Source organism: Oryctolagus cuniculus, chromosome 7 (genome assembly GCF_051225735.1).
Source record: "Oryctolagus cuniculus isolate XC-2025 breed Fujian yellow rabbit chromosome 7, ASM5122573v1, whole genome shotgun sequence".
NCBI lineage: Eukaryota > Metazoa > Chordata > Mammalia > Lagomorpha > Leporidae > Oryctolagus > Oryctolagus cuniculus.
The window spans coordinates 49,411,624-49,431,023 of NC_142873.1; the positions used below are offsets into that span (position 1 = coordinate 49,411,624).

Sequence of the window (19,400 nt, forward strand, 5' to 3'; positions counted from 1 at the left end):
AGGGAAACTGTGTGGGCGCAGCTCTATGAGTGTCCCTAAGTCACTCTCCGCCTCCCCACCCATCTTACTTCCTGTAAAGCAACACCGCCTACTCCCCTCCCCCCAGAAGGGAGTGAGAAAGGCTAACTAAATTCCACAAAGGGAAGAAGCAAAAGAGAAACTGCACACACCAGCTTCTGCAGGTGCAGAGTAGGACAGGGGGCCCCCTCTGCCAGACATGCCTTTCCAAGTGGGGCCTCCAGGCTGGCAGAGGAGTGAGTGTGCCCAGGAGTCAGTGCCTCTCCCCTCCTCCCTCCCTGCACCTGGCTTTCTTGACTCTCTCCATAAAAATAGCTGGTACCATTCTTTGTAAATAAGGACAAAGTGAAGGTCAGGTGTAGGAAAGAGAGGGCCTGTGACCTTGTGAACAGGTGTGAACAGAGGCGATCCCAGCCCCACAGCCTGGGAAGCCGAGGCTCAGCAGCTGGCAGGGCTGCTGGCGGCAGGGCTGTTTTTCTCGGCAGCTCGCTCTGCAGAGCCCTGCAGATGAGTTCCCTGACAGCCCAGATTGCATGTATCCTGTCATGGCGGAGAGGAGGAAGGGACAAAGACAGCAGGCCGTGATCCTGTGTTCACATGAGACTCAGATCAGCATCCCCGTCATTCCCCTAGCCTCTCCCACCAGGCCTCATCCAGGACAGGGAAACAGATAAAAGGCCTTTATTTAAAAATATAAAACTGGCTCCCACCCCAGTGACCTCTGGCAAGAGTAGTAAAATGGGCTGGGGGCGTATGTGTGGCTGTCTCAGCTCCAACAAGCTGGGTTCCTCTGTCCATTCTTCTTACTGGTTTCAAACAGTGAGGACGTGGGTCCTCTTCCCTTTCCCCAGGAGAAGAGGTGACACAAAAGTAGGAAGAGGAGAAAGAGAGAAGAGACTGCTGTCCGGCACCGCTGTCCACTTGTGGCTCCGGGGACCAAACACAGGTGATCTGGACACTGACCAAATGAGTTCTCATGCACAAAACCAAATAGGGACAGCTACTGCCTGCATCCCACATGAAGGACGATGTGAGTCCAGGCCCTTCTTCAGTATATAGCCTCATCCATATTGTCATCACTGTCACCCCCAAAATCCTCTCCATTGTCAAAATATGACATGATGTAATCAGTTTCCTGAAATGAAAAAAAAAAAAAAGTACAATCAGGCATCATCTTGGCATTCTTGCTGCCTGGGTCCCAGGCCCCTTCCCTCCAAACTCCCACCACTCCAAGCCTGCACAGCCCTTCCACCTGCAGCTGTTCTGAGAAGGGCCTGGGGGCACAGGAAGAGGAGGGAAGCCTCTACTCCAGAGGCAGTTAGGTGTCTCGCAGAACACCTTGGCATAAAGAGCTGAGACCCCAGAGCAGGAGGAGAGGAGGGGGTCCCCTTCACCTCCTCATGTTCTTCTTCATCATACTCCTCCTCTTCTTCCTCTTCCTTCTCTTCTTCTTCTTTATCCTCCTCTTCCTCCGAGGTCACTTCTTCTTCCTTCTTCTCCAGGGTCTCGCGTGAAGATGAACAGGAAGAGACTCAGATTCAGCTCTCAGAAGGGAAAACTGAGGCACACACAGGCCAAGGGAGAGGGACTGGGTGAGGGTCCCAGGAGGTCTCTCGGCGCACTTCCACCTCACCTCCAGTTTCTGTATTGTTTCCTCCTTATCTTCTGCGGTCTTAGGCGGCCTCTTAGGGAGTAGAATGGGGGCCCCTGGTGGAGGGATCAAAAAGTGAACCATCAGATAGCAATTTTCCTGGCCGGCTGCCTAGCCTGCCCTCCTGCAGGGAACATGGCACTCTGCTGCCCTCAAGTGGCTACCACAGCATCTGGCAACAGCGCTTGATTGGGTGGGAACTGGGGAAGCAGGGGAAAGGCCTCCTTGGGCTGGCGGAGGAAACTTCTCCCAGCTCTGTCCAGATACACTCACGCTCCTTCTGTAGCTTCCGCACTCGTATCTTCAGCTCCCGGGGTAGACGTCGCCAGTCTGGGAACAGCAGGCATGCACACATTAACGGGACCCTGCCTGGGGTCACCGGTGAACGGTGACTGACTTTCAAGGACAGGAAGGAAAGGGTTGGGTCCAAGGTGTTCAGAACAAAACTGGTCGGGACGCCTCCCCGAGGAGTGGGCGTTATTAATGGGTTTCCCGGGTAGACCCTGAGGGCGTTTTGGAGCACAGCCAAGGCTCTGGTTTACAATTCTGGATGGACAGAGGGAGGAGGGTGGCTTGAGATATCGCAAGTGTTTGAACGAAAGGCAGTGGATGAAGGACCCAGCACCTACCAGGGTTCCAATCAATGGCATTGTCAATCGGCCCCGACATCTGATATTTGTCCGAGTAACGTTCCACATCTGAGGGGTCAAGGGTCAAAGTTGTATTCCTTCAGAGCCCCTAGAACGGGGCTGTTCCTGAGGGCCCAGCCCTCTCAATACTCAGGAATCAGCAGTCCTCTCACCCCAAACCCAGAGCTCAGGGTGTCAGCCCAAGTGAAGACCGCATCACTCTTCCAGTCTGCAGTTTCACCACCCCAAATGATGACGATTTGTTTTCTCCCTTAGCTCAAGGCCATGGTTATATTGAGAAGTGTGCTGCAGTGGAGCAGACACTAGGGGACAAGAAACCAGCATTTTTGTCAGTTCTTTACCCTTTATTAATGGGGTTAACTTAAGGCCTTTCATCCAGGAAAGCACCAGTTGTCAATGCACTGAAGTACTCTATGTCCCTCCCAGCTGATAAATATCCACTGTCCCAGGTCTCACAATGGCACTCACTGGGCTCCCTGGCCTCGCTTTAACCCACCAGGCAAGGGTGAGTACTTCACTCCGAGACCCGGCACCAGCCTCCTTCTGACTGGTCAGTGTCTCTAATAACCAGATTGTTAAATTTCTTAATGTGTCTCTCCTTTGTACGGGTGAAATGGGATCTTAATATTTAATTTCCCCCTGTCCCAAGGCTTCTGTGAGACCCCAAAACAAACCACAAATACTATAAAGATACAGAAGGAATTATAGTCTTGGTTAGTGCATTTCTTGTGCGTCTCCAGCCCCCATGGAGCTGAGCAGGGGACATCACTGCTCAGTAGGCACCCCAAACGTGATGCTGGCATTGCAACTGACCTCTCTTGGGGACAGCTGGCCGGATGAAGTAGGGGAGCTGCCTCATGGCCCCTCGTAGCTCCTGTTTCAGTGCCAGGACATATTCCCCTTCCTCTCCTGAGGGCAGAGGCACTGGACGGAACTCCAAGGGCTAAGGAGGCAGGGGCAGCGGTCAGCTGAGGGAGAAAGCGGTGCAGTACAAACCTAGGAAGGCCTCTGCCCCTGTTTTAATCCAAAGCCCCTGCTACACAGAGGGCCAGAATAGGATGGGGGAGTGACACAGCACTGTGAAATCTGGCAATCTAGGGGTGTGAGAAGTAAGGGAAGATACCTCTTTGTCTGGAAAACATCACTGGGGAACTGGGAGTATAGGGTAAGGGAGGGGCATGAGGAGGATGGTGTTTTGATAGGCAGGGGTCCAGGAATCCAGGGTCATATAGGATCAGCCTGGGGCATGTGGAAATCTTTGGGAGAGAGGGGAGATACTCACCGGGAAGAGCGGAGAAGGCTGCAAGGTAGGTGGGGGCAAAGCATCCCCCTTCCCAATGCCCACGGCCTCCATGTTGAAGGTCAACTGACCCCGGCCACGACCCCGGCCCCCACCCCGGCTGGCCATGGCAGAGGGGGCCTGGATACTCCGAGATCTCGTGAGAAAAACCTGATAGAGACAAAAACAAAGAGAAAAAAAAAAGTACAGGAGAATGGACAGAGGGCCAAGAAGATAGAAGACACTCAACCTTTTCTCCCTTGGACTTGAAAATCAACATCATTCAACAGATTATGAGGGAGAAGACATACTGTCAGGCCAGGTATTTATGAAAACATCAACATGGATAAGACACAGTCCCAACTGGCCAGATAATTACAATATGGTGTCATTACAGTATAATGAAGTGGGCGATTAGACCCTTGAACAAAATTTTTCTACGTTACTAAGAAAATTACTATCTGCATTTTTATATATAAGCTTTGAATTTTTTCTCTCCCTGCCTTTCCAACCCAACCAAAATCCCAATTCAATCCAATGTAACGACTTCAGCAAAACATTTATGAAACAAGACAGCATGCAGGCACTGGGCGGGGGACACAGGGAGGGGCTACCAACCTCACTGTCAACCAGGAGAAAATAAAAACTACTCCTTTTGAGCACCACTTAGAAGCACAGATTCTTAAAATTGGAAGCATCCTTGGAGGTCTGCTAGTCCAAACCCTTCGCAGGGTAAAACTACTCTAATTGTTCATTATGCCACTTCTGGGGGCATTTTCCCATGGACAAGGTGTCCATTCTCTCCCAAGGCAGTCCACTCTACTGTGGTCAACTATGATGAACCCTAAGTTCCTTCTTCTGCTGAACTGAACTCTGTCTCCTGCTGTCGGTGCTGAGGAGTCAGGCAGAGACAGCTAGGATGGGTGATAAAATCCCCAAATGAAAATGAAACCTGAAAGAAGTGACATCCCAGCAGCAAACAGTACCCAGATCTAATACCATTTTCCTAGGAAAAGAACCAGGGCTCTTTGGAAAAGAGCTGATTCCAGGACTGGGCAGAAAACACACAAGAAGAGTCTGGAGCATTTTAAGGTGCCAAAATGTAAGGGTTCACTCAAAGCCACAACAGGGGCCAGTGCCGTGGTGCGGTGAGTAAAACCTAAACGGACATTGGTTCAAGTCCCAGCTGCTCCACATCTTATCTAGCTCTTGCTGTGGCCTGGGAAAGCAGTAGAAGATGGCTCAAGCCCTTGTGGTAAGACCCAGAGGAAGCTCCTGGCCCCTGGCTTCAGATCGGTGCAGCTCTGGCCATTGTGGCCAATTGGGGAGTGAACTAGCCAATGGAAGACCTCTCTCTCTCTCTCTCTGCCTCTCCTTTTCTCTCTGTGTAACTCTGACTTTCAAATAAATAAATCTTACACACACACACAAAAGCCATATGGGGCTATGTCAAAAGGCCTCAGGGCCAGAACTGAAACAGTTCCTAATGGCCAAATAGTGATGTAGATACTCCACCCTAAAACAGCAAGAGCATAACCCTCACTCTTTACATGTGGACTGTGTATGAGAAATTTCATCTGACGCAGTTTTGGAAAGCTGAGGGCAAGTTACAGAACGGCTTTGTAGTGGAAAGACCAGACAAACAGTACTTCAGCCAGGTGACCAAGATCAACATCAATAGCCATGAGCCATATTGATAGTGTATGCCCTTAATATGATATGTGGCGGCCGGCGCCGCGGCTCACTAGGCTAATCCTCCGCCTTGCGGTGCTGGCACACCGGGTTCTAGTCCCAGTGGGGGCACCGGATTCTGTCCTGGTTGCCCCTCTTCCAGGCCACTCTGTGCTGTGGCCCAGGAGTGCAGTGGAGGATGGCCCAAGTGCTTGGGCCCTGCACCCCATGGGAGACCAGGATAAGTACCTGGCTCCTGCCTTTGGATCAGTGCGGTGCGCCGGCCGCAGCACGCCAGCCATGGCGGCCATTGGAGGGTGAACCAACGGCAAAGGAAGACCTTTCTCTCTCTCTTTCTCTCTCACTGTCCACTCTGCCTGTCAAAAAAAATAAATATGATATGTGGCACGGCACGTGGCCTCACTCATCATCCTCCCCCAGACCCATGTCCCCTGTCTAGTCATGAGAAAAGTATCAGACAGACTCCAGTGGAAGGGCAGTGCTCATCGTATCTGACTACTACTCCCTACCTACCTAGAAACTATCACAGCCAAGAGCAGCTTAAATATCTTGTGGCATCCTGGATGGAATCCTGGTGCAAAAAAAAAAAAGAGTATTAGGTTAAAAAACAAATAAGTCTGAGTCCAGCATGGATTTGTTACTAATAATGTAACAATTTGGTTCATTATTTGTAACAAAGGTACTATAAGAATATATGATATTTTTAATTGGGAAAACAAGGCTCACACTGTGGCACAGAGGGTTAAGCTGGTTCTAGTCCTGGCTCCTCCATTTCCAATCCAGCTCCCTGCTAATGCAGGCAAAGTAGCAGAGGATGGCCCAAGTGCTTGGACCCGTGCCATTCATCTGGGAGACCCAGATGAAGCTCCAGCAGATGGAAGATTGATCTCTCTCTCTCTCTCTCTCTCTCTCACTTCCTGCCTTTCAAATAAATAAATAAATCTTAAAAAAAATTGGGCCGGCACCGTGGCTCACTAGGCTAATCCTCTGCCTTGCGGTGCCGGCACACGGGGTTCTAGTCCTGGTCAGGGTGCCGGATTCTGTCCCGGTTGCCCCTCTTCCAGGCCAGCTCTCTGCTGTGGCCAGGGAAGTGCAGTGGAGGATGACCCAAGTACTTGGGCCCTGCACCCCATGGGAGACCAGGAGAAGCACCTGGCTCCTGCCATTGGATCAGCGCGGTGCGCCAGCTGCAGTGCGTGGGCCACGGTGGCCATTGGAGGGTGTACCAACGGCAAAGGAAGACCTTTCTCTCTGTCTCTCTCTCTCACTGTCCACTCTGCCTGTCAAAAAATAAAATAAAAAAAAATTAAAAAAATAAAGTACTCACATCCCATATCAGAGTACCCAGGTTGGATTCCTGATCTAATTCCTGCTCCTGACTCTAGCTTCCTGCTAATGCAATCCTTGGAAGGTAGCATGTGATGGCTTGAGTAACTGGGTTCCTACCACCCATGCGAGAGACCTGGATTGAGTTCCACACGCCTGACTTCATCCCCTCAGGGTCATCATAGGCATTTGGGAAGTGAACCAGTGGATAGGAGCTCTTTCTCTGTCTCTCTGCCTTGCAAATAAATAAAACAACAATAACAGGGGCTGACCCCATGGCCCAGTAGGTTAATCCTCCACCTGCAGTGCTGCCATTCCATATGGGTGCCAGTTCTAGTCCTGGCTGCTCCTCTTCCAATCCAGCTCTCTGCTGGGAATGCAATAGAAGACAGCCCAAGCGCTTGGACTCCTGTACCCATGAAGGAGACCCAGAAAAAGCTCCTGGCTTACAGCTAGCAGTTAAGATGCCATTTGAGGGCTGACACTGAAGTGTAGTGGGTAGGACCACTGCCTGCTGTGCCAGCATCCCATATGAGCACTGGTTCGTTCAAGTCCTGGTTGCTCCACTTCTGATCCAGCTCTCTGCTATGGCCTGGGAAAGCAGTGGAAGATGACCCAAGCCCTTGGGCCCCTGCACCCACGTGGGAGACCTGGAAGAAGCTCTCCTGGCTCCTGGCTTCGGATTGGCACAGCTCCAGCCTTTGCAACCATCTGGAAAGTGAACCAGTGGATGGAAGACCTCTCTCCATTTTTCTACCTCTTTCTGTAACTTTGACTTTCAAATAAATAAATAAAATAAATCTTAAAAAAAAAAGCAGTATCAACCACATAAGCGTGGACATCATGGCACAGCAAGTTAAATTGCCACTTGGGACAGCTGTATCCCATATCTGAATGCAAGGTCGAGTCATGGCTCCTCAACTTCCAATCCAGCTTCCTGCTAAGGTACCTGGGAAGGAAGTGGATAGTAGTCCAAGTACTTGAGTCCCTGCCACCACATGGATAGCAGCACGGAAGATCTCTGTCTCTCTGTCACTCTGCCTTTATATAAAATATATACATTATATATAGAGATTTATGTACAAATTTATATATGCATATATTACATCATGTATATGCATATATGTGTATTTAATATATACATGTATGTGTGTATACATATACATAAATGTATGTGTTATCTATCTATCTATCTATCTATCTATCTATATATATATAAAATCTCACACATTAAGGGACAGAGGGTGCCTCCTGGAGACTAGAGAATTTGTCATCACCTCTTCAGCCCCTTTCAAGGGAAAGAACACTCTAGCCAGTTGGTTTAGATATCTTTGCACTTGACAGATGCAGTTATCTTTTTTAAAGATTTATTTTATTTATTTGAAAGACAGAGTTACAGAGAGAGGTAGAGACAAAGAGAGGGGTCTTCCATCCACTGGCTCACTCCCCAGAGAGGTAGAGACAGAGAGAGAAGTCTTCCATCCGCTGGCTCACTCCCCAGACAGCCGCAATGGCCAAAGCTGCGCCGATCTGAAGCCAGGAGCCAGGAGCTACTTCCAGGCTCCCATGTGGGTGCAGGGGCCCAAGGACTTGGGCCGTCTTCTACTGCTATCCCAGGCCATAGCAGAGAGCTGGATTGGAAGAGGAGCAGCCAGGACTAGAACCAGCACCCGTATGGGATGCCAGCACTTCAGGCCAGGGAGTTAACCTGCTGTGCCACAGCGCCGGCCCCAACAGATACAATTCTAATAGCAGAGATGGGAGCTGTTTTGATTCCAAAAAGTGATGAGTCAAAAAAAGGCCATGAGCTTTGAGGTTAAACAAATCTAATTCCATTTCCACATATTAAACAAATGACCCAAGGATGCAGAGGAAAAAGAAGACAATATTTTATGTAATCCAGGCAATAAACTAAACTGGTTGTTGGGAAACTATAAACAATCCATTTACCCCACTTAGCTCAGGAATTTACAACAACCTTCCCTAAAGTCCACTCTGCATTCTGCTTCTGCCAAACAACAGCAACTCTCCTACACTATACCCATTCCCAATCATGCATGCCTGTGTATTGTGCAAGAAGTTACCAAGAGGCAAGTCTCAACAGATCAGACAGAAAACACTAGCAATTATTAACTTTAAAGAAAACAGTACTTGTAGTGGTTAAAACATAGATTTCAGTACCAGCTCCAGCATTTCCTATCTCCATTGACTTTGGCAGTTTATTTCTCTCATCCTGTTTACTCATCCTTAAAGTGGGATTAATAATAGTAATAATATTATTATCAAAGTCAAACAAATATTTACTGAATATTTATTGTTTGCCAAACTGTTTTAGGTGCTAGTGATATAGCAGGAAGCAAAAAGAACAAAAACTGTGGCACAGGGGCCTGTGGTGTTAGCATCCCATATGGGTTCTGGCTTGAGACCCACCTGCTCCACTTCCAATCCAGATCCCTGCTGATGTGCCTAGGAAAGCATCAGAACATGGTCCAAGTCCTTGGACCCCTGCACCTATGTGAGAGACCTGGAAGAAGCTCCTGGCTCTTGACTTTGGATTGGCCCAACTCTGGCCACTGCAGCCATTTGGGGAGTGAACCAGTGGGTGAAAGATACCTCTCTCTGTCTCTCCTTCTCTCTGTAATCCTGCCTTTCAAATGAATAAATCTTTTTAAAAAATCACTCCTATAGAAAAATGGACCAGGGCCAGCACTGTGGTGTAATGGGTAAAGCCACTGCCTGCAGTGCTGGCATCCTATATGGGTGCTGGTTCAAGTCCCGGCTGCTCCACTTCCAATCCAGCTCTCTGCTATGGCCTGGGAAAGCAGTAGAAGATGGTCCAAGTCTTTGGGCCCCTGCACCCATGTGGGAGACCTAGAAGAAGCTCGTGACTCCTGCTTCAGATCAGCTCAGTTCTGGCCAATGCAGCCATCTGGGGAGTGAACCAGCAGATGGAATATCTTTCCCTCTCTCTCTCTGCTTCTGCTCTCTGTAACTCTGCCGTTCAAATAAATAAATAAATCTTAAAAAATAAAATGGGCAAAGGACATGAATAGGCAATTGATAAAAGGATAACCAATAAAATCACACTTCATCTATCAAATTGACAAATATTTAAATAATAATCAGGTTATAATGAATGTTTTTCAGATGAATACTCTCATACCTCACACAAATACTACAAATACAACCTTTCAAGGGAGCAATTTGATCACTAGAATCAAGAACCATTTAAAGCTTATATAGTTAATCCAATAATCTGATTTTTAAAAAATCTACCCTAAAGAAGCCATCAGATATGCAGTCAGAGATAGAAGTACAGTATGTTCATCAAAAAGTTATTTATGGTAACACAAATTCTGTCCAAAAATAAATGAACAGTTAAAAAAAGCAAATATCTATTTAACCTATTTAATCTATTTAATATCTATGTACCACAAAATTATGACTTCAAATATTTAAAATTAGAAAAATGTTTATAATATAATATGGAATGGGAGAAAACATAAAATTGCATTTATCACATGGCATTACTTATGTTTGACAAACACATGCATATATATACACAGAGAAAAATAAACTGAAAAGATACAAATAAAAAAGTATTGAGTTATCACTACATCATAATCATGAAATTGTACGTATCAAAAATCAAACAGGATGGTTTGCTTTAAGATGCTACAACCAGGACAGATCTCCCTCTTTTATAATGGAAGTGTGGAATGCATTTCACTGATTACATATGCTTTCTTTAGAATATTTGTTTGATAGTGACTGAAGAACAACTATCCAAAAATGGGAAGATATGCAAAGATGGATAAGGAGTTCTCTTACCAAAGATGTTCACATAGATGCCGGGTAACGATTTGCTAAATGGGATTTATTAGAGGTAGGGTGCAAGCTGGAGCACGTGATTCGCTATAGTCCTCATCGTCTAGCATTGTGGCTCCCACACGTTAGGTGCTCAATATATGTTGAATGAATGATTGAACAAATCATGATTTCTACAGGCCTTTACAAACTGGAGACATTCTGATTCACAAGGCCTCACCTGGTCACTCCGGTTCTCCTGGCTCTCTTCTCCGGACTATGAGAGCAATTACAAAACACCAATGTTATGAACCACTAATGTAACGGCCCTTAATTACATGCTGTATTGTCTTTTATTCATCCCTAATTACCTTAGGAGTTTAAATTCCACCTCCCCAACGAGAGTGCGGTTCCTGGAAATCAGTTACATTCAATTAAAGCTTAATTGAGCACTACATATTAAGTACTGGAACCGCCCTACAAAATCTTGTATTTTAAGAAGAACAGAAATATAAAGTGAGCGTGTGCACTAAGTGCTCTCATCCAGGTGTGCATACTATGCGACCATCAGGCTGGGAAATAATTCATTCTGCAAGAAGGGCGGTCCGGGAACGCTACAGGTAGACGGACTATTTCAGCTGCGTCCTAGTGGACAACAGGAGTTTGCGAGGCTCTTAGTCGGTGGGATAATATTAATAGACGGGGGGCAGGTGATGTCATCGCAAAGGGTCAGAGGTACAAGAGCGAGTCCTTCACACTTTCTGTTTTAAGACGAATCTCTGTGCCGGATACGCAATAGAGAACTCGGGTTCTCTGGTATACAATCAATACAGCAATGGGAGCCCGGGGCAGAGCGGGTAGGGAGCCCGAGGGCGCCGAGCCAACAGGCTGCTGGAAAGCGCTGTCTGTCTCGCAGCCCGGCCCGCACAACTAGCTGGGGAAGTGTGGGATCGAACCAGGTCGCAGCCACCGGGTCAGAGCCTTACCTGCTGCCCCTCCCCCAGGCGAAGCCCACGCCGCGGCCAACTTGAAATTTGCTGGTCTTCCTGAAGCTGGTGGCGTCCTAGGCCCGCCTCCCGCAGCTCCTCATTGGTGGGCTCTCGGGGCCAATCTTGGGGAGGCGGAGGAGGGAGGTCCGCCCACTTAAAGCCAAGGAGGAGAAGGAGCGGGCTTGGAGAGCCTGCTGGAGCCGGGGCTTGGGAGGCTGGGCGCGGGAGAGACGGGGTTGTAGTCACCACGGGGCAGTTCTTTGCGACTTCATCCCAGATGGAGGCGCCTCTGGCTAGCGAGGGTTCGCAGAGGGAAGCTGGCGTGGGAGCGCCCTGTTGAGGAAGTCCCCACGGAGAGGCCTAAAGAGGAGAGCCCCTGCCGAAAAATGAACGCTGCCTTTTAAGGGGACCACTCTTCTTGTGACGTGGCCTCTCCCCCATCACTACAACCTTCCCTTCAGTCCTACACTGCCTCCCTCCGGCACCGCCAATGGATAATTCCTTTATAAAAATGTTTTTCTGTGGGCTGTTACCAAATCTGCGAGGATGGTGGGAAGCGGGTTTGGGAAAGCAAGGACTGGGGAATCGGGGAACCAGGGTTTTCTGCGTTCCCCCTGCTTTGTAGCCCCTCCAAGCCCTGTGGTAAAGAGGGGAGGGCAGGATGGAAGGGTGTTACTTTCCCAGAAAACAGAAACAGGGAAGGAGTTGGGAGTGGAAATACAATCTAGGACGTAGGCAACACGAACTTCCCAGATGTCAGAGAAAATGGCCTCTAGGCTGGGAGCAGTAGGTGTAGTGCTCAGTCTTTGATTAGGACAAAAACATACCTGTGAAACTTTGGAGACCACGCTCAGCCTTCCTACATCTCAGTTTTTTCACAGGTAACAAGAAGACAGTCATTTCGATCTTACAGAATTGTGAGGGTTGAACATAATGTATGTAAAGCACTTGGCACATACTTGCCATACACAAAACAGCAACTGGTTAAGAATGGGTAGTTTCCCTGCAAATGTTTAAATGTTTCTCTCTCTTCCTCGCCCAGGGACATTACTTTTTAAAATAAAATTTTTAGGGGCCAGCACTGTGGCATAGCAGGTAAAGCTGCCGCCTGCAGTGCCAGCATCCCATATAGGTGGCAGTTTGAGTCCCAGCTGCTCCACTTCCGATCCAACTCTCTTCTGTGGCCTGGGAAAGCAGTAGTGGATGGCCCAAGTCCTTGAGCCCCTGCACCTGCATGGGAGACCCAGATGAATCTCCTGGCTTCTGGCTTTGGATCGGCTCAGTTCTGGTTGTTACTGTCATCTGGAGAGTGAACCAGTGGATTGACGACTCCTCTCCCACACCCCCCGCATGCGCCTCTCTGTTACTCTACCTTTCAAATAAATAAATAAATCTTTTAAAATAAAGTAAAATAAATTAAAATTTTTAAAGATCTATTGATTTATTTCAGGCTGTTGCTGTTGCACAGTGTGTTAAAACCCTGGCCTGAAGCGCCAGCATCCCATATGGGCAATGTTTCTAGTCCTGGCTGCTCCTCTTCTGATCCAGCTCTCTGCTATGGCCTGGGAAAGCAGTGGAAGATGGCCCAAGTGCCTGGGCCCATGTACCTGCATGGAAGACCTGGAAGAAGCTCCTGGCTCCTGGCTTCAGAGCGAAACAGTTTTGGCTGTTGTGGCCAGTTGGGGAGTGAACCAGTGGATGGAAGACCTCTCTCTCTCTCTCTCTCTCTACCTCTCTCTCTAACTCTGCCTTTCAAATAAATAAAATAAATCTTTAAAAAAAAAAAAAGAGTTACAGGCCAGCGCCGTGGCTCAATAGGCTAATCCTCCGCCTTGTGGCGCCGGCACACCGGGTTCTAGTCCTGGTTGGGGCGCCGGATTCTGTCCCAGTTGCCCCTCTTCCAGGCCAGCTCTCTGCTATGGCCCAGGAGTGCAGTGGAGGATGACCCAAGTGCTTGGGCCCTGCACCCCATGGGAGACTAGGAGAAGCACCTGGCTCCTGGCTTTGGATCAGTGCGATGCGCCCGCCGCGTCGGCCATTGGGGGTGTCTCTCTCTCTCTCTCTCTCTCTCGCTGTCCACTCTGCCTGTCAAAAGTAAAAAAAAAAAAAAAAAAAAAAGAAGAAGAAGAAGAAGAAGAAGAGTTACAGAGAGGAAATAAAAGATTTTCCAACCACTGGTTCATTCTCCAGATGGCTACAATAGCCAGGGCTGAGCCAAACTGAAATCTGGAGACAGGAAGCCAAACTGAAATCTGGAGACAGGAACTCCATCCAGGTCTCTCACGTGAGTCACTTTCACTGCTTTTCCAGGCGCAATAGCAGGGAGTTGGGTTGCAAATGGAGCCACCAGGATTTGAACCAGAACTTATACAGGATGCCTGGTAACAGGCCTTCCCTTATGTTGCTAGACCACTTCATGAGCCCCAGGGATGTTATTTTTAGACACTTGTGTCTGCGGACCTCCAGTCTAAATTATCTCAGGACCCTAGGTGAACTTTTCAGATCCTTAGCATTCTTTCCTCGTTCCCCCATTTCCCTTGGTACCTTCCAGCTGGACAGAAATTCATTCCTAAAATATGCAGATGGAAGCTATGGTAACCATGGAGACAGGGCAGGTGGCAAGGAGAGGCAGACAGTGAGAGAGACAGATAGTGACAGATAGGAAGACAGAAAACACCAAGAGCAACCAGAATAGAGACCTTCAAGCAAGATGGAAAAATAAAGAGTCTAAGCAAGACTGAGAGTAAGGAAATGCAATGAGAGAAGGTGTTACTTGGTTCCCTCCTTTCCCTGCCCCCTTTCTAGTAGGTCTCTCCTCCCAAGATTAGAAGGAGGCGGCACCTGGGAACGCCCCTCGCCCTATGTAAAAATGCCCCCAGACATCCACTTTCCTTCCTGCTCATCTAAGGGGTCTGCATAAAGGAGCTGAGGCTCTCTGTGCTGTGTGTCCCCTTTTGGTGGAGGTGGGGTAGTGATGTACCTCCCTGTCTGATTCCTGACTGGACCGTGATCTACCAGGGATTTCAACTGCAAGAAGGCAGTCAGACCTCCCGTTTCTCTGCACACTACCGTATGGATGCCGGCTCCGGATCCCAATCGACTGGCTACACCCCTCTGCACAGTGTGTCATGTGCGGTGTGTGACAGGTTAAGTCTGGCGCACAAGCACACCAAATGCGGAGAATGGAGATCTGCTGAGGCTCTGCCGAGAATTCGGATGGTCGCTGTCGTGGTCTCGGAGTCGTCCCCTAAGGGACACTTTAGGTTTGTTGGGGCTTAGGGGAGGTCGGCTCAGATAAGGGAAGTCAAGATTGGAGCCTCCAGGTTTTTCAGGGTTTATGTGTGCATGAGTGGGGGAGCGGTTTGCTGCCGGACGCCCCCACCCGCAGAGACTGGGCTATAAATAGCATAGGAGAGCTCCGCCCCCTTCCCCCCCGCCCCCCCAGCTTCTCTCCTCCCGAGCCGGCGCTGTGCCCGGGGCGCACCGGGAGGAGGGACCAGGATCCGGTGCCGGGGCGCAGATTCTGACACCAAGGGAATCGGGTGCCCCCCCACGCCATGTGGGCCCCTGGGAACCTGGCTCCGCCACCCCGGCTGTCCGGTGAACACGGCCTCAATCCTGGCCAGGCAGAGATTCTGCGGACATTCAGGTATCTATTTGGGTGCACAGCCTGGGAGGGGAAAGAGCAAGGAGTGATGGGGAATACAGCAGGAGCAAAAGAAACCCCCAATTCTCCCTCCACCCGTTTTAGGTCCCAAATGCAAGCTGCTTCCCTCCCCCTACTCAATTTTTGGGGCTGTGGCAACCTAAAAGAGGTTAGGAATGGGAATATGTGTTTATACGGGAGCATGTGTGTGGGTGGGTGGCGTTCAGCATCCTAGAAAGGGGGATTCCAAGTGTGGGTAAGAAAAGGGGGATGCTGGAAAGGTCTGAGAAGCCGTGGGGGTGAGAGTGGGGGTACGGATGTCTCTGCGCGTGCACGTACGCAGCTGCACGCGCGCTCACCCTTCAGCGCGGGTGCACCCTTCCCACCTCCTCAGGCATGCGCTGGGGGGAAGGGGAGGCTCCAAGGCACGAGTTAGAGGCAGGACTGTGTGTCGCCTCACACCGGACGCCTCCAGCGGTGCCTCAGTTTCCTTGCTGAATCCGCCAATATGATCCATCTCTTTCTTGTAGGGTTCAGCTTCATCACTGAGACCCCAGGCCTCTGTCAAGCACCACCCCCAGACCCCTAGCCATCTGCGGCAGGTCCCAGACCCGGCTCCATCAGTGCCCTCTCTCCAGCCGCAGCTATGCTGCACACCGAGGGCCACGCTCTGCTTCGGGCTGTGGGTCAGGGTAAGCTGCGTTTGGCCCGTTTGCTTCTGGAGGGGGGCGCCTACGTGAATGAGGGCGATGCCCAGGGGGAGACTGCGCTAATGGCGGCCTGTCGGGCCCGTTACGACGACCCCCAGAACAAGGCGCGCATGGTACGCTACCTCCTGGAGCAAGGCGCGGACCCCAACATCGCAGACCGCCTAGGGCGCACGGCTCTCATGCATGCTTGCGCCGGAGGTGGGGGCGCCGCGGTGGCTTCGCTGCTCCTGGAGCACGGCGCAGACCCCTCCGTCAGAGATCACGCAGGCGCCTCGGCGCTTGTCCACGCCCTGGACCGTGGGGACCGCGAGACCCTCGCCACACTGCTGGACGCCTGCAAGGCCAAGGGCACGGAGGTCATCATCATCACTACCGATACGTCGCCCTCGGGCACCAAGAAGACGCGGCAGTATCTCAATTCTCCACCGTCCCCGGGGGTGGAGGATCCTGCTCCCGCTCCACCTAGCCCGGGAGTCTGCACGTCGCCTTCAGAAATCCAGTTGCAGACTGCAGGAGGAGGGCGTGGCTTGTTGTCCCCTCGCGCCCAGGAGGAGGAGGAGAAGCGGGACGTATTCGAATTCCCTCTTCCTAAACCCCCCGATGACCCTTCCCCTTCAGAGCCTCTCCCCAAACCGCCCCGCCATCCCCCGAAACCACTCAAAAGGCTCAACTCCGAGCCCTGGGGCCTGGTGGCCCCTCCACAGCCGGTTCCGCCCGCCGAAGGGAGGCCGGGGATCGAGCGCTTGACCGCCGACTTCAACGGGCTGACCCTGAGCGGCAGACCCCGTCTTTCCCGACGTCACAGCACCGAAGGCCCGGAGGACCCGCCCCCGTGGGCGGAGAAAGTGACGGGCGGGGGGCCTCTCTCGCGCCGGAACACAGCGCCCGAGGCTCAGGAGTCTGGCCCAGCCTCGGGGTTGAGGCAGAAGCTCAGCCGCATGGAGCCGGTGGAGCTCGACACCCCCGGACATCTTTGCCCCGACTCGCCCGAGTCCAGTCGCCTGTCCCTGGAGCGTCGCCGATACAGCGCCTCCCCGCTGACCCTCCCTCTAGCCGGCTCGGCTCCCTCCCCGCGCCAGTCCCAGGAGAGTCTGCCGGGGGCTGTATCGCCGCTGAGCGGACGGAGGCGGAGCCCCGGGCTGCTGGAGCGGAGGGGCTCCGGGACGTTGCTCCTGGACCACATCTCGCAAACGCGCCCAGGTTTCCTGCCTCCGCTCAACGTCAGCCCCCACCCTCCCATCCCCGACATTCGTCCCCAAGCCGGAGGTCGGGCGCCTTCGCTGCCTGCCCCTCCGCATGCGGGGGCGCCAGGCTCTCCCAGGACCAAGCGCAAGCTGGTGAGACGCCACTCCATGCAGACTGAGCAGCTACGCCTGCTAGGGGGCTTCCAGAGTCTAGGCGGGCCAGGGGAGCCAGGGCGTTGAGACGTCTGAGAGGAGGCGAGGAGAGTGGGGAGCAGGGTCTTGATGGGACAGGTGGGAGAATCAGCTCACACACACACACACCAGGGACATAGGGGGTCTCTTGCATGTGCTCATGGGCACGGTGCACGCACACATGGGTCAACATGATGTGTCCACAAGCACAGTCGTCTTACTAGCGTGGAAAGGCAAATACTCTTATTTACTGAGTGTATAGACACGTGCATTCATGCCTGGATGTTTCACGTGCATGTGGATTGTTTGTGAACCCACAGGCTCCACACACCAATAAACACACAGGACCACTTGTGCTAAGGTCCCAAACTCATTTGCATTTCTTCAGAAACAGTAGGGAAGCCCTACTTATGGTAGTCTCCTGTATTTTCGCCCTCCTGCTGAAGCAATCCCGTGCTTTCCATGTATGCCCTGCAACACAGCCTATCATGGTTTTGCACACTCTGTTCATGAATATACCACTCAGGTCTGCAGGTCTTGCTTCTCTCTCCAGGCCTGGCTCCTTGTTCACGCCCTGCTTCCAGCCCCAGTCACGTTTCAGGATACCTTCTTTACTCTTCTTGGGGGGCTCCTGCAGCAGCCCCCAGCCTCAGTTCTGCTGCTACCCTTCCTGCTCTCAACTTCGCTTCTCAATGTCCTGCTTTTTATTCCCACCGGGTTCCGCCAGCCACTACTACAGGTTGACTCATTTTCCAAAGGGGCGGGTCATGGGCTCCAAGCTGCTCTTCTGTCTGTCTGAGCTTTTGAACACCCCCACAGATGGAAGTGGGGAGTAACCCTAACTCACTCCTCTCTCCACTGACATATCAAATAAATGTGTTCAGAAGTCTTTGTTTTGTCACTTCTGCCTAGAGGCGTGGCGTGTGGGAAATGAGAAGTGGGGAGGGAGGGTGACACTAATTTATAGCTATAATAAACTAGAGGGGTACCTAGAGATTTCAGCTGTTTTCTCTCCAGGAGTCCAACTGACCAACTGGGATTGTAGAAGAAAAGGCAAAAATGTTCTGTGTCCTGAAGGTTTTAAGGCACCTGATGGGCATTCATTTCCTCCAGCCTCTCCTATATCCATTCTTTATTTCTTATTTTTAATGATTTATTTATATTTTACTTGAGCTGGTTCACTCCCCAAATGGCTGCAACAGCCCATTAAGCCACAACGCCAGCCCCCATTCTTATTACATGGGTACAGGGGCCATCCTCTGCTACTTTCCCAGGCACATTAGCAGGGAGCTGGATGGGAAGTGGAGCAGCCGGAACTTGAACCAGCGCCTATATGGGATGCTGATGCTGCAGGCTGGGGCTTGAATCCTCTGCACCACAGGGTCGGCACCAAGAGTACTTTTCTTAATCTGCTCTCTGGATTTCTCAGTTTGCTTTATTTCCTTGTATTTCTAACTTGCACTCACATAGGAGGTTGGGGGCCATCCATTCTGCTCTCTTACTCCCTCTCCCAATTTAGAACAGGTGAAACCAGAAAATTACACAACAATGTGGCATAGTGACATGATGAAAACAGGGGGACTTGGAACACCTACATTGGGCAGGTGTTTAGCCTTGCAGCTGGGACACACCCATGCCATACTGGAGTGCCTAGGCTTGACACTTGGCCCTGGCTCTGACTCCAGTTTTTTTTTGCTAATGTAGAACCGGGAAGGCTGCTATAATGGATAACAGAATGGGTTCCTGCTACCCACGTTGGGGGTCCTCAATGAGTTCTCAGCTCCAGGCTTCAGCTGGCCAGTCCCAACCATTGTGAGCATTTGGAAAGTGAACCAGTGGATACGAGCATTCTCTCTCGTTCTCTCAGTTAAATAAATTTTAAACCGAACACGTATTTGAGACCCCCCCCCCAACCGCCACACCCTAGTTACTTAATTTTGGGCCATTTACCTGGCCTCCCTGAGCACCAATTTTCTTATATGTAAAATAATGAATTCTAGCTAGTGAATGTGCTTATTAAATAAGACAATGCACCAAAGTACATTGCACGAATTTGCTCCTTACATGTCGATACCGTTCCTCGCTGTAGCTCCACCACCAATTGCCTGTGATCTTGGACAAATTACATCACTTCTCTGAGCCCCCCCCCCCCCGCCCCCGTTTCCTCGTCTACATTAGAAAAACAAAGTGATCCGACCGACGAGCTCTGCGAATCCTCTCTGTCTGCAGCTCTCCCGGGTCTTGCATCCAGGCCTG

At 50.7% G+C, this 19,400-nt stretch overlaps 2 protein-coding genes across 27 annotated transcripts; one reads left to right on the plus strand and one right to left on the minus strand.

Annotated features, from left to right (window-relative positions):
* Window positions 1-683: 683 nt before the first annotated feature.
* Window positions 684-16,028, minus strand: POLR3GL (RNA polymerase III subunit GL). Of its 25 annotated transcripts, none has more exons than XM_089300023.1 (13): window positions 15,891-16,028; window positions 14,988-15,082; window positions 13,404-13,497; window positions 11,410-11,745; window positions 10,665-10,700; window positions 5,804-5,861; window positions 3,602-3,769; window positions 3,133-3,262; window positions 2,299-2,367; window positions 1,943-1,999; window positions 1,652-1,725; window positions 1,413-1,523; window positions 684-1,153 (listed from the first exon to the last, which is right to left on the minus strand). In XM_089300023.1, exons 7-13 carry the CDS (start codon window positions 3,725-3,727, stop codon window positions 1,067-1,069), a joined length of 654 nt encoding a protein of 217 aa, XP_089156149.1. In that variant the 5' UTR covers window positions 3,728-3,769; window positions 5,804-5,861; window positions 10,665-10,700; window positions 11,410-11,745; window positions 13,404-13,497; window positions 14,988-15,082; window positions 15,891-16,028; the 3' UTR covers window positions 684-1,066. The 25 variants fall into 25 exon arrangements, with proteins under 25 accessions (XP_089156149.1, XP_089156146.1, XP_017201419.1 ...); XM_089300020.1 differs by having other exon boundaries at window positions 11,410-11,788; XM_017345930.3 differs by lacking the exon at window positions 13,404-13,497 and having other exon boundaries at window positions 11,410-11,627.
* On the plus strand, window positions 14,552-18,033 carry ANKRD34A (ankyrin repeat domain 34A). Of its 2 annotated transcripts, none has more exons than XM_008264530.5 (2): window positions 14,552-14,675; window positions 15,589-18,033. In XM_008264530.5, the coding sequence occupies exon 2, from the start codon at window positions 15,705-15,707 to the stop codon at window positions 17,190-17,192; it is 1,488 nt and encodes a 495-aa protein (XP_008262752.1). In that variant the 5' UTR covers window positions 14,552-14,675; window positions 15,589-15,704; the 3' UTR covers window positions 17,193-18,033. The 2 variants fall into 2 exon arrangements, with proteins under 2 accessions (XP_008262752.1, XP_002715690.1); XM_002715644.6 differs by lacking the exon at window positions 14,552-14,675 and adding an exon at window positions 14,897-15,061.
* Window positions 18,034-19,400: the final 1,367 nt, after the last annotated feature.